General features: G+C 40.9%; 1 protein-coding gene across 2 annotated transcripts; it reads left to right on the top strand.

Moving 5' to 3' along the window:
* Positions 1 to 3,471: 3,471 nt before the first annotated feature.
* Positions 3,472 to 10,430, top strand: HS3ST1 (heparan sulfate-glucosamine 3-sulfotransferase 1). 2 transcript variants are annotated; one of them, XM_025173721.2, is made up of 2 exons: positions 3,472 to 3,659; positions 7,626 to 10,429. In XM_025173721.2, exon 2 carries the CDS (start codon positions 7,695 to 7,697, stop codon positions 8,643 to 8,645), a length of 951 nt encoding a protein of 316 aa, XP_025029489.1. In that variant the 5' UTR covers positions 3,472 to 3,659; positions 7,626 to 7,694; the 3' UTR covers positions 8,646 to 10,429. The 2 variants fall into 2 exon arrangements, with proteins under 2 accessions (XP_025029489.1, XP_025029490.1); XM_025173722.2 differs by lacking the exon at positions 3,472 to 3,659 and adding an exon at positions 4,680 to 4,837 and having other exon boundaries at positions 7,626 to 10,430.
* The last annotated feature ends 4,522 nt before the right edge of the window (positions 10,431 to 14,952 follow it).

Here is a 14,952-nt window from a genome sequence, read left to right as displayed (position 1 = left end):
TCCCAGGCAACTAACAATTTTTTAAAAACAAAAACAATATAAGAAGTTAAAAAAACACAGATTATACTAACACTCTTCTCAGAGCAACTCAGTGCATCAAGGGTGCCTTTTAATAATTCAGAAAACTAAATACACTCAGCTCTGTTATTAGCCAGACATTGTTACATTCTCTTTATTCTGCATGGCAGCAAAAATAGATTTCCCAGGCTCTAAAAATGTCAGAAGCAGTCTTGCCCAAGATTTTAAAAGAAACATGCCATTAATACATGTATATTTCTCATGCTTGATATTATGGGTAAAATGCAAATGCCATGTGTAAGACAATAATTGATCCACAGTCTGCAGTATACTGTACTCACACCCTGCATTTTGCAGCACTAGAAGGACCACTTCTATGTATGGGTATGTTTTAAGCCAAAATAGCTCAAACTAAGACAACCTTTACAAACAGCTAATCAACTTTAAAATGAAAATGATTCAGGGTTGGCAACCTATTCTCTACTTTACATAAAAATTTAATTAGGGTGAAAATTGCAGTGTGTTCTTCAGTTTTTACATTCTCCTCACAAAAAGGAAAATAACTAGGTAGAGATAAAAACAATCAAATCCAAAATTGTGGATGATCTTAACTTGTCATACAGATCTGGATAATGGCCAGAACAGTGGTTAAACTGAGAGCTACCTGGTGACTACTGGGTGCAACTGCGTCTCGTCCTTTCACCTGGACACTTGAGCAGCCATGAATCTACCCCCAAATAAACGCCAAGGGCAGCAGTGGATGCAGAATAAATCCGTTCTGCAGCAGTGCCTCCAAATGCTCCATTCATTCTCCACAGGCCGATGAAGGATTCTTTTTAAAAATGAAGAGGGCAAGGAGAGGATTTAAAAATGGCATTTCTTAATTATTGTCATTTTGCTGGCAAATTCCAATGGCATGATTTGGAGTGAACCTGGAGGCTACAAAAATTAGTATGGAGGACACATGGTTGTGCACTTCACATCTAAAAGATAATTTCAGTGAGTACTGCCTGTTATCAGAAGAAATGTATAACCCACAAATATCCCGTTGCATCTGCAGCTAAAAAATTATAACAGATTAATTTATTAATATATAATGCAATCAGAGATAGTTTAATTAATTATAATAATTGCCAACCCTGAATTGCCATATTTTGATTTTAAATGTTTGATTTTGCTCCAGGTAGGTTTTCATACTGGGGTGACTTTATTGTGAACAATATATTTTCAATGTTATTTACAGTTATTTAAAGTTGTTTTTTTTTAAAAAAACTTCAAGTTCCCACAAATCCTTAATATACCTTCTGTAATGAACTGCAAAGCTCAGTCCCCAGCAATGATGACTCCTCTTGAAACTCAGATAGGTTCAAGGAAAGATTCATTTATTGGGAAGTAGTATACAGTCTCCAAAGTACTGCTGAAACTAAAAAGCCCATGCACGCCAAGCTCTACTTAGCCCCTTTTTCCTTCATGACCCCCCTTCCATCCCATAGTCCTTCTTGTGCCTTTCACTGGGTCTCTTTTGGTCTCATTCTGATATGACCTTGGGCATTCCTGAGAAACAGATAACAGTCCATCTGCACTTAACTGTTATCCTTCTAGCTCTCCCCCCCCCTTCTTATAATGGTGGAAATGAAGCAAGCTAATTAGCAAAATGGTTAACTGATTGCAAGGCTTCTGACACCTTCAATAGACTTCATGGACTAGATATTTAGTTATGGATAAGGAAGGAGGTTTGGAGTGCTTCAAAAGACAGTACTATTTACCAGTTTAGCCAGGGACTTATGATATCCCTCAGGATTCTATCTTACCAATATACTACTGTATTTAATTTCTGTATGCAACTGTTGGTGGAAATCATTAAAGGTTGTAGGTTTAGTGTCCACAATATGCAGGTGATGCTTAATTCTTTCTCATATTTTTGTATCATTTCAGGGAGGGTCTGAACTGTTGCCTGGAGATAGTAATGAAGCAAATGTGAGACAACAAACTGAAACTGGATCCAAAATCAGGGATGTTCTGGGTTAATAAAGCTGTCTGGGAGGTGGATTCAGTCTGCATTGATGGAGTGACTCTACCCTCGCAAACAAAGGCTTATAATTCTAGGCTTGGTCTTTAGGTCTTGCTTGGCACCAGAAATGCTTTTGTCCAACTGAGACTGGGACATCAACTTTATCCATTCCTAAAGAATCTGACCAGGGTGAATCAGGTATTCACTCCATCAAGTCTGGATTATCAGTCTTCTTTACATAGATTTATCTTTAAAGAGCACATTTGGAAACTCCAGTTAGCTAAAATGTAGCTGCCCAAGGCTTGCAAGGAGTTACTTACAGGGAGCATGTGACTTCCTTACAGTTCAGTACTGCAATAGCTGCACTGCTTCCAGCTTTTCTCTGGATTCGGTTCAGGGATAATTATGATGATGATGTTTGTGGACCTGAAAGTTTAGGACTATACCAACTGAAGCAGGCCCTGTCTATCTACTGAGATTAACTCCAAGACCATTTTGTAAAGTTTGACTTGTCTTTCAACCTTTTCAAAATCAAACTTTATAATTTTCAACTTGTTCAGAATAGATTTGATTCTACAAATGTTAAACATATCTGCCAAATGCAGCCAGAGTAGCCAGCCTATGCTATGTTGCAAATTTAATTTAATTGCAAATTAAAATATTAAATAAATATTGAGCATACCTTTTTTCTCATTTCAGTAAGTCTGCTGCTGAACGGCAAGCAAAGTAAGACTTCCATATGGAGATTCTAACCCCAGGAAGGACATTTTATCCTACTCCTGAGATTATCATTTCTGAGGGTGCATGCCCTGTCTTCATTAAATAATCCCGCCTCATTTAGCTTCTATTAATTATTCTATTGAGTACAGCATCATACCTATTGTGTGGGTGTACTCATGCATAAAAGGTGTACCCACAAACGAGACACAGCCTGTGCACAGTAAGTGCCCCTGTGCAAGATACAATCCAGCCAAGATTTCCTCCAGGCCTTTTTCCTCTTTAAAACTAGCTTGGAAGGATACCCATCCCGTTGTACTTCATAAATGAATCACCTGGGAACTGGGGCTTTTTTACCCGAGTTGGCGGAATTTTGCAAGGAGGGTCGAGAAGAAAACGATGACGCAAACGTCGGTTCTGCCGAAAGTACTAGCGCTCTTCTGAGCAAGTGAGAAATTTGACCTGGCGGTGGCCACAATAAAACGAAAGCGGAGGAAACGTCCAACTTGAGCCCAACTTTGGATTTCTCCGGTCCTGGAGAGTCTCCCAAGAAGACGAACGCAGCGGCTTCCTCCTCCTCCCTCAAATTGCCCAACTCTCTTTCTGAAAGACCGACGGGGCACGAACCTGCCGTGCCGGTCGAAGAGCCGGAACCGCCCTCCGCACCTGGGCCAGAGCAGCCGCGCCAGCCCCCGCCTTCGCCCCCAGCCCCTTCCCTACCTCTTCCCGGCGTGCGCGCGGACAGGCGGTCCCCGCCCCTCGGCATTAGCTCGCCTCCCCGCCGGCCCTGCTGCCTGGCCCGGTGGCCGCCAGTCCCGCGCGCCAAGCAGCCGCTCCCCGCTCCCTCCGCGGCGTCCGGCGTCCGCGCAGGCCAGGCTCTATGGCCCCGGAGGCGCCGCGCTTCCTTGTTCAGGTGAGCGGGTTCTAGCCCGAAGGGCTGGCGGTGCGCCGCGTCTTTCAGGAACCGGGAACGGGGGAACAGAAAGCAAGAAGCTGGGCCGCCCGGCACCTGGCTGAGCTTTGAAGGATCCGGAGGAGGAGGGGCGTGCTCCCCTCGCCGGCCGCGGGAGCCCCGGGGCGGGGAGGGAAGCGCGGCGTGGGCACGAGGAGCGGCCCGAAGCGAGGCGGGGAACCCCGACCGGGCGCTTGGCGCCGCCGAGGAAGGCTTTCAAGCCGGTCTTGCCCAGCGGCTCTGTTCGAGGAGCCGGGGCCGATCCTTAGGCGGATCGAGGGGTCGGCAGCAGGGAAGGGAAGGAAAGCACCCGACTGGCCCCATCGCTCCTGCCCTAAACTCGCTTCTCTTGGGAACATGGCTCTTGAAGGATCGAATTGCATACCCCTGAAATCGGAGTGCCCGCAGGGAGTCAGTCCCTGGGTGTCAGCGTGCTCACGATTGTGCCTCCCATCGAAATAAAAAGAAACCTTTAAACATTTTATTAGTAACAATATTGAAACAAGATACACTGCATGTATGGTGGAGGCATTCCTAGAAAGTACGAATTATACTGGAGCAAATGAGATTCATAATTTGGTACATTCTTAAGGAGAGAAATGAAACTTAAAACAGCCCTATTTAATATTTGAGCGCTAAAAGGCCTTTATCTAAATAGAGGCAACTATTGAGAATTATGGGCCAGACTCTGGCTTGCCTGCTTTTATTTCAGAAGAGAAGGAGGGTAAAGGGGTGCTCCATGAGAAGGACGGGCTGGTATCTAAAGGAGAAAAGAGGTATCACCAACTGAGTAAGCACCAGGGGGGATGGAAGCACATGTCTTTGTTTTAGATGCTGTTATTTTATTTTATTTTTCAATGGGAAAGTAGCATATTGGAAGGCAAAGAGCCATCTTTAAGCATAAGCATTTTCCTGGCCTTTTATCTTAGAAAATAAAAACAGCAGCTCAGCATTTCATCTGGAACAGAACCAACTGCCAGAAACAGAACTAAGCCGCTAGGGTGAGGTAGGGAGCAGCCTGGCCCACTTTGCCTTCTCATGCTCTGTGCCTGGGGCAGGGCAGACCCACCCTATCAACCATTTGTGAGCCCACCAGCCTGAAAAAAACAGTGGAATCTGACGTGTAACAAGCCTGTAAGGTAGGTAGTATTGTCAGGAAGGGGAAATGAGGTTTGAAAGCATGACCAGCCTTTAGCTGAGCTAGTTTCAAAAATGATTTGTAAGAAGTACTTTGGGACTCACATAAATGCCATACTGCTACAACTGCTTTCATGAGTCAATTTGCACAGAAGCTGGAAAAGAGTCATGGCTACTTTAATGGGTAGCAGAAAGGAACTTTATTTCTTAATCATTTTCAAAGCATGTAGAACCCTACTAGAGTCATCAAATGAGTTAGTGGCAGGGCAAGGTGGAGTCAGATATAGGAGCGTCTTTATGATTCAGAGCTGTGCTTGTAGGTTAGAGTGCTCTGCCCTCATTGACATCTGGTTTTCTTACATGGTTGAGTATTATGTAGTCGGGTCCTTGGGGGACAGCTGGCAGCCACATAGTGTCTTCTGCCTGTGTGAAGAAGTATCTGATGTTGTGGAACAAGAAAAATCCTATTAATGTTAATTGCCTTTAAAAGCAGCTGTAGTGCTAACTCTTATAAAGACAGATCTGAGCTTTTTAGACGGTAGGTAGAATTTCTACTTATTTCTTTATTAGGTTTGCATTCCATCGCCATCAAAAAGACTCCTGGTGGTTATGCATATCATTTGATTTTCATTGAAAGGTGATCAACCCAAATATGCCAGACTCTAAAGTGATTTTACTTACTTTATTTTTCATTTTTGCCCAGCTACAACTCCCAAAGTGGTTTAATTTTGACTAAAGGCTATCCCACTATATGATTCAATCCATAAATTGTTTCATTTGTATTCAAAGAAATTTCAGTAAGATCTCTTCCTTGAAATATCTTCAGTTTTAGTGATTGGACTACTAGACACACCACCTTAAACTCCTGCTTTTTTTCCTTCATAGCTGAATGAGAAAACACAGTTTTTGATTATGAATCAGAGAAAGGGATTTTCACACTCTTCATCTTTCAACAAGTGGGAAGTTATATCATTGAAAACCACCACAGAGAAAAGTAACATAATAAATATGTCTTAGCAGCCAAAGATTATATTTTCCAATATATCTTCTTCAAAGTATGTTGTGAAACTTGTTAAAGTTCTTGTATAAGATTTTAATTTTTTAAGTGAGATGGAGAAAAAATGTACAAGCATTATTTTAAAATAACTAGTTTCCATATAAACATGAAAGCTACCCTTATTTGTTTGGCAAGATGCAACGGAACAGTGCAATGGAAGCCTGTTCCAAATCCCAAAATTTTCCTTTGCTGTTTCAGCCCCTGTAGCTCTTGTAATTCTTTCAAGGACATTCCAGAAATCTTTTTGATCCTGTTCATTAATTTTCTTCTGCTGCTACTTCCTTTAACTTTGTCAAGGACAGTAGTGTAATTTTTTCTGGTCATTACCTGCTCACTTCATATGCCTCAAACATATACAGTGGTACCTCTACTTACGAACTTAATCCGTTCCGTGACTCTGATCGCAAGTCAAGTTGGTCTCAAGTCAAAGTAAATTTTCCCATAAGGTTCAATGTAATTACCGTTAATCCGTTCCGGCATCCACGGACCACGCGTCAGGGGCGGAAAAACGGCCACTGACCACACGGTAGGGCGGAAAATGGCCGTGGACCATGTGGAACGGGTGGGAAAATGGCCGCAGACCACATGGAACGGGCAGAAAATGGCCGCGGACCACGTGGAATGGGCGGAAAATGGCCGTGGACCACGCAGCAGGGCGGAAAAACGGCCACAGACCACGTGGAACGGGCGGAAAAACGGCTGCGGACCACGTGGAACGGGCGGAAAATGGCCGCGGACCACGTGGAACGGGTGGGAAAATGCCGCGGACCACGTGGAACGGGCGGAAAATGGCCACGGACCACGTGGAATGGGCGGAAAATGGCCGCGGATCCAGTTCGTAAGTCGAGGCGAGTTCGTAAGTAGAGGTAAATTTTTGGGGCCGGAGCTGGTCAAAAAATTCGTAAATAGGGGCGTTCGTAAGTAGAGGTACCACTGTAACTTGTTTCTGCCTACTAATCATTACTTCAAGACAGCAATTAGACATTATCTGGTTCAGGATTGATCAGTTGGTTGCTGATAAAGTCCATAGTACTCTTGGTAACTATCTCCACAACTATACTTCAAAGGCATAACGTCTTCTGTTCCTTGTTCCAGCTTTCACAGCTGTACAGTGTGTTCAGGGACATGGGCATCTAGTATAAACCCTGATGAAAAAATGATGAAATGTGCATCTGATATCATGATGCAAACCCCAGCCTTTTGTAATTGTATCATGTGGTTTGCACTGTAACATCAGAAAGCACATTTCAGCATTAGCGTTCTTTCCCCCTCCTGCAGTTGCCTCTGTTGGTTGATTCTTTGTTTAATAGTAGCGGTAGTAATAGAACATTTAGGACTGCAGTCAGAATCTGCCAATGCATATGCTTCTACCGTCACTGACTGCTTACTAAGCTCACTGGTGTTGATAGGAATTGGAATCCAAAAGCATCTTAAATCATTCAAAATATCAACAAAATATATATCCAGTTACAGCAAATATTTAAGTTACTTTGTTTTGACAATTCTGAAAAAGCTGAATTATAGCATATTCAAAAAAGCAGGACTAAGGTTCAGCTCTGTAAATAGAAAATAGATTTGGAAGAAGAAAATCTACAGTATTTTTTTTTCTGGAATGGTTGAATAGTCATAAATGCAAGACTGTTAGGCAAATTTTGTTTCTTTTCATGTTAAAAAGAATAATAATAGAAAAATGAGCAAAAGTTCATTTTTTTCTAACTTTTTTTTGTAACTAGTGAACGTATTTCCTCAGAAGAATTGCAACTTCTACGGAATGGTCTCTTCATGTCCCATATGCTAGTAGTATGAAAGAACGTTGGACCACTGCCATGGCAGTTTTTCTCCTAGGAGTGACCTTGCTTGTTGTTCAGCCTCAGGCCATGCCTTCTGGACCAGCCACCAGCTCCAAGACTGAGGCCACTGCTCAGAAAGAGCCTTTTAAAAAAAGCAGTATAAACAAAACCGTCCATCCTAATGGGACTCTCCAGCAGCTTCCACAAACAATCATCATTGGTGTACGGAAAGGAGGAACAAGAGCCTTGCTGGAGATGTTAAGCCTTCATCCAGATATAGCAGTGGCAGAAAGTGAAGTCCACTTCTTTGACTGGGAAGAGCATTATAGGAATGGATTGCAATGGTATAGGAACCAAATGCCATTCTCTCACCCCCATCAGATAACAGTGGAGAAAACTCCAGCTTATTTCACCTCATCCAAAGTGCCAAAAAGAGTTTATGGAATGAACAAGTTTACCAGTTTACTCCTTATTTTACGAGACCCTGTCGAAAGAATGGTATCAGATTACACACAAGTTTTTTTTAACCACATGCAAAAACATCTGCCATATCCTTCCATTGAAGAATTTCTTGTTAAAGATGGTGAACTCAATATGAACTATAAGGCAATAAATAGGAGCTTGTATTACATTCACATGCAAAACTGGTTGAAATATTTTCCTCTGGATAACATTCATGTTGTGGATGGAGATAAACTGATAAGAGATCCCTTCTCAGAAATAGTAAAAGTAGAAAGATTTTTAAAGCTCTCCCCTCAGATAAATGCTTCCAATTTTTACTTTAACAAAACAAAAGGCTTTTATTGCCTAAAAGATCGTGGTAGAAATCGGTGTTTACATGAGTCAAAAGGAAGAGCACATCCCAAAATAGATTCATTTTTACTTCAGAAACTCTATGAATATTTTTGTGATCATAATCAGAAATTCTTTGAGCTTCTTGGCAGAACATTTGACTGGTGCTGAAAATGGTAGTTATAAAGTGAAGATTCTGAGAAATCTAGGATGCCTCAGCGCATTAAGAGGAAAAGGAAGGAATTTAAGCTATAATTTATTCATAAAATCCATGAATCACTTGTAGAATGTTATGCATAACTGTGATATAAGCTAATAGTAATATTTTCTACTTGTTAAATTTAAAATAAATTCTATAATGTATTTTAACATTAATATATTACTATCTGTATGGGAAAAAAACTATGTAAGAAAAACTTGTGATTTTTATATATGTGTGTGTATGCAAAATAAGTCAGATCCAAGGCTTAATATCAGTGAAATATTATCTTCATTTGACTAAGGTATCGTGGAAAGTTTCACTTTTACCAAGTTGGATTATCACTGATAATAATGATAAAATAGTACCTTATTGCCAGAGATTTTTGAAGATATTTATCATGAGCATTCTTGGGTCTATATCTGCCCTGTGACTTGGTAGAGAATTTCTGCACTATCAGTCTTTATTTTCACCTAGCATCACTATGGAGATGTATTTCTTTACAATGTTATTGCACTATTTCTAGCCTGTCCCAATCAAGAGGGACTCTGGGTTGGGTAAAACAAACTCATGCAGATAAAGGAAAAAAAGATACAGCATTACAGATTGTTAAAAACCCAAGTCAAGAGAAATCCCTTAGCAGCCCCATGACTAAGGGTCAAAGTCCTGTTGAGACAGCCCTGTTCGGCTAACTTAATGATGCCCCAGTAGGATTGGGGCTTCAGGACCTCCATGGGAAAGTGCTCCAAAAAGGAAGCTGAGATGGCCTGTCCACTGGTCCACTCCCATGTGCCTCTTGAGACATTCAACCTCAGATATATTACCACAGTCTGTACAGAAATGGTTCTGATGATGTAGATCTCCGTAATTATGTGAAATTTTTGCCAGGCTATTTTTAAACATTGAAAAATGAGTCACAAGCAACTTGAATTACCAGACTTCTCCTAGGTTAGTACCTTTACAGGTAGTCCTTGGGTTACAACAGTAATTGGGACTGGGATTGCCATCACTAAGTGATGTGGTCATAAAGTGTGATATCACATGACCCAAAGGGAGGTGGGGGAGGGCCTGGGAGTGCCAGCAGAAGCTGCAGGTGGGTGAGGAGTGTTTCAGGCAGGAGAAAAAGTGGGAGTGATTTACTGGAGTGACCTGCAACCTTCCTTGCTGGCTTCCCCATTGACTTTGCTTGTGGGAACCCAGCAGGGAAGTTCACAAATGGCAATTGTGATTGTAGCTCCCCACAACGTCGTAATCATGAGCTGGGCACTGAACACCTGGATGGTGATCATGATCATGAGGGTGCTGTGGTAGCCGGAACTTTGAGGACTGTCATACATCCATTTTTTCAGCACCACCGTAATTTTGAACAGTTGCTGAACGAATGGACATAAGCCAAGGACTACCTGTATTAATTCATTTAATACTACCTGTGCATACATCTGCAACACAGATGCTACCTTATGCTTTATCTCTAGTTACTGTATTAGTCCCATTTTCCTGTGTGGGGATTTATAAATGTACAGCCAAAAGGGGCTGAGGCATTGCAATAGTATCACCTTTTTGACCCAATGTTATATTTGAATTGGCCCTTTTCATATATTACAGTGAGAGCTAATATTAATTGAAGGATGTTATAGATCAGGAAAAGTTACTTTTTCTGTTTTGGAAGCTTTTTAATAACTCAGGAGTTAGAAATATATTTTGTTTAACATTTTAATCTGTTTGGGTATGGTGGCATCTAGCAATAAAGTTTTTGCAGGTTTTATTTATCATGGTTTTCTGTTTTTATTATGTTAATTCTTCATTATTCCATGTCTTGCACCATGTAGTGTTCTTGACCTTCTGTCCCCTGAATGCCCAGGAAGAGCAAATGAGTTTTGTGGGGGAGGTCAGCTAAGGAGAGGCAAAAGAGACACCCAGGGAGACTGCTAACTGATTGCTGCTCCTTGTTTCCAAGTGCCACTGATTGCCCAATTTGTGTGGTTGGAGTACTGCTACCTGCTGACCTGGTTGTGATAGGTTTGGGGGATATGTAAGAAATCAGTTCTTCCATATCCCCCAGAGAGCAAGCAAATCCCAGAGAGCAAGCAAAGAAGAAGAACAAACAGGATTCTAGTGGTGGATGTTAAGGGAGAGGCATTGTCTGTTTATTTGCCATCAAAGGAATTTAGAGACAGGGAACTGCAGGGACTGTGCCATATTTGTTTTCCTCCCTGAAGGTGACAAGAGGTGCATCTGCTGCAAGATGAAAGACAAGGAGAAGTGGCTAAAAGCAAGATGGAAAACAAAGTGAAGTATCTATTCACCCCCAGTGGAGTGAAGATGAATAATTCTTGGATTGGGCACAAGAAGTGCTGGCAAAGAGTGGCACAAGAAAGCTTTCCAGAAGGAAAAAGAAAGCCAGACCAAGTGATGGAGGGATGTGACAAAAGGTCAAGCCTGTCAAGAAGAGTTCTTATCCTCATACTTCAGAACAGATTCCAAAATATCCTGTATGATGTGTCTGGAACCCTGGCTAATAAGCATCTGCCACAAGCTTCAGGAGCTCAGGAAGAGATGATGTGGCTGGAAGACCACCACCCACTTGAATTTTGTGGTGGGCACTGCTTCTGACACAGTGCAAAGCTCTCCAGGTGGGGGCAGCAAGGAGGTGAGGCTTGACCAGAAAATACAAATTGGGCAATGACCCACTGACCTCAAGAGGCAGTAGATATCAAGTTAAGGATTTACTCTGTGCCCCGCTTGGTCTGTCAAGAGGGCCCCTCTTCAGAAATTGCTAATTTGAAATAATTTCCCAGCCCACCCCCATGCAGATGCCTTGGTTTAAAGGAATAAGTCCTTGAACATTTTTATCCATGCTGTATTCAGAGGTTGCAAACATATACCAACTTGATCTTTCTCCCTGGTCTTTCTCCCTTTACTATAATTAATGGATTGTGTTAATCTAGCCAACAGTTTGAGTCCACCTATCCTTCAATAGGCCCATTACATTATTGTTCTTGTGAAATTATAGTCTTATCTAGTTTTCATTGATCACTGGAAGGGCTGAGAGACCATGGGAAAGCACAACAGATGTGTCTACACTCCATGTCTTGTACACCAGTTTTATCTAAAATCCCCATGTAGGTCTCATCCCTGTGATCTACCAACACTACCAGTAGACTGTTTGCTGCAGGATGAATAGGACTCTGTGCTTTCCTCCACAATAGACTATCCAGAAGAGGCCAACATGCAGAAGAAAGGAAGGAGGGACTTTCCAGCTCCACCTACCTCTGCACTTGTCAGTCCTATCAGACCAGACTAAGAAACAGACATTGTGCAGATCTTAGCTACTTTTATTCAAACAACAATAGTAACAGAATCTTGCAAGTCAGAATGTGCTGTTGTTCCTCCCTCTTTTATCTTCAGGAGAATTGAGAAGTGGGGGGGGGGGGTTCAAATCACTTTACTGGGCTCAGGTTTCATTTATCTGATCATTGCCTTAGTAGGGAATCTTCCTTCTGCCCTTCAAGGCCGTTCTCTTTATCCCTTGCAGCACTGCAGGACTTCTCTAGTGACCCTGCTAAGTTGCCAAGTGAAAGTGGGAGGAGTAAGTCTGTAGTTTGTTCCTGTAATCCTGTTCCAATGTTGTACATGGGAGGGGAGGCTGAATCTTATGGAGGAAGTGGTGTAGAGGAGTACAGAGATGTCTTGAAGAAAATATGTGGCAGCTGCTAGTAAAACCTGAACTTAGCCCAGGAAAATACAAAAGTGTGAGAGACTCAAGATTGTCCTGCCTTGACTCTCTTTGAGGGAGGCACACCCTGTCAGGCTCTCAAGATTATAGTCTATATCAATAAAGTAGAGCTCTAGTATTTCTTGTGGTGTCTCTTTCCTTACCTGGTCTATCTTGAAGGGCTGACATGGTTCCACATTTCCAAGAGGTTCAAGGGGCTGAATCTAGAAGGTGCTACTTTTCTGTGACAGCACCAACACTTTGGGACAGCCTCGCAATGGAGATGAAGCCAGCCCCTTCTTTGCTATTTTTGGGGAAATTGTTAAAGATTGAACTTTCAGAGGAAATTCTCTTAGGCTTATACATGATGGCATCTTTTTATTTTTTTTCCCTATTGTAAAAAAAATTATAGAATTCCTATTTTCTGTTATTTTGGACAGCCCCTTTTGATACTTTAAACAGACCATGGTTGTTTTTACTTGTTTTATATTCTGTATAAGCTGCCAAGAGTCATTTGATAATGGCAATGTGACAGATGATGAGAGAGAGAGAGAGAGAGAGAGAGGAAAGTAACAGAAATCAAGGAAAACCTTTATGTGAAGATAAATTTAAAAGACAAAATAAGCAAAAAATACTGGAGAAAGGTGATATAAAGAAAAGATAGTAGGAATATATGAAGAACTTTTTTTGTTTTATTAATTATGCAAAGGCTTTTGACTATGTAGACTGTAGCAAATTGTGGACAGCCTAAAAAGACATGGGTGTACTATGCCAACTCATTGAAGAAGAACTAAGGCAACAAAATGGAATATGTAACAACTACTGTACATTGTTCTAACTTGTGAAATGAGAGCATAAAGGTTGTATACTGTCATTTATTTAACTTACATACAGAATATATCATGGCAGATGCTGGACTGAAAGAAATAGAAATCTGAATTAAAGTAGCTGAGATCAACTTTAACAACTTTAGCTGTGCCAGTAATACCACTTTGACGGCTGATAGTGAGGAATTCTTAAAGAAACTTTTGAAAGTGAAAGAAGGGGATGCAAAAGCTGATCTACTGCTCATTATTAAAACTAATTATGTACATTTGTGATGCTGATATGTGAAGAAGAAATTGAAGTAGTAACAGACTATGACTTCCAGGCTCAAATATCCATAGGAATAGTGACTATAGCCATGAAATAGAGAGCTGAGAATGACAATGACAGATCTAGAAAAAATATTAAAGTGCAGAGACATCACACTGACAACAAAGGTATATAAACGTTTGCCCATTTGTGAAAGATGGACCACCAGAAAGGTTAAATGAAGAAAAAATTATGATTTTTTTAAAATTAAAAATGATTAAAAATAATTGAGAACATTCTGGGTCACAACAAGATCCCATTCATTCAATACTAGATGGAGTAAAATCAGACTGCTCAATAAAAGCATTAGTAAGCTAAAGCTTAGATATTTTTAACACATAATGTGAAGTCAAGAGTTATTGGAAAGATCTGATGCTTGGAAAAATTGAAGGTAATAAAATAAAAGGCCAACAAAAGACAAGGTGGCTAGATAACTATCGCAGGTGACAAAACACTGTATAAGCTCATAAGAACTCAAAGAAGCAGTTACTGACAGCCTTGGTAATATGATGTCCACTGGATCTCAAAGAGGCAGAAACAACTCAGCAACAGAGCTTATAGGCCCTCATAGAAGAAACAGACTATGGATCTCAAAGAGACCACATTGAGCACAAGACAAGAGAGGGTGCAACTATTACCAACAAGAGGACAAAGGGGATAGCTATACTATTTGTTTAATAATTCCTATGAAGATGAAAAATTAATGAGTACCAGCCAGATCTGCAGACACCAGAAAATATGCTGATTCCCTGATATGTTGATTAGTGATGTGACAGAGCAACTGCAAAGCATTTGACAAGTATCTCTTTCTACTCTTCCACATGCGGGTGAATTACACCATGAAGAACAGCAACAATTAAATAATCTCAGACTTCAGACCTGTAGGAAGAAAACTAAATGACTGGAGGCTGAGGTTGTATTCTCTGTCTAATCAAAGGAAGTAGAAAGGAAAATATCCAGGTGAATAACTGGATAATTAAACAGTGTCAACAAGACAGATTTCATTCCTGGTCCACTTTACCTGGATGTAGAATGCCATCACGAGTTGGATTGCACCTCACAAATATCTTTCATAAAAACTTGGCTATTTTGGAAGGGGCCTTTGAGACTTCAGTGCTATCAGCTCTCAGGGCCAGGAGTATTATATTAATTGTACTTTTTGAAGCATTATTATGTATTGTATTTCTTTTATTGTATACTTAGTCTTTTATTGCAGTGACTACTGGTATTGCTTTTTACACTGCTTAGTATTCCCTTGACTGAAGCAGTTTACAAATACATAAATAAAACAATAAACATGATAGCATTGTTTAAATATTAAACATGTTAAAGAGAAATAAGTAAACAAAAAAGAGGTTAAAAAGTAGGATATAGAGGACACAGGTAGGGGATTTCCAAATATCACAGAAATTAAAGTTAAGGATTTTATG

This window comes from Python bivittatus, unplaced genomic scaffold (genome assembly GCF_059951505.1).
Source record: "Python bivittatus isolate LINGU-HERP-01145 unplaced genomic scaffold, Pbiv_v1 ctg000960_np1212, whole genome shotgun sequence".
Classification (NCBI taxonomy): domain Eukaryota; kingdom Metazoa; phylum Chordata; class Lepidosauria; order Squamata; family Pythonidae; genus Python; species Python bivittatus.
This window is presented reverse-complemented; position numbering and strand designations above follow the sequence as displayed.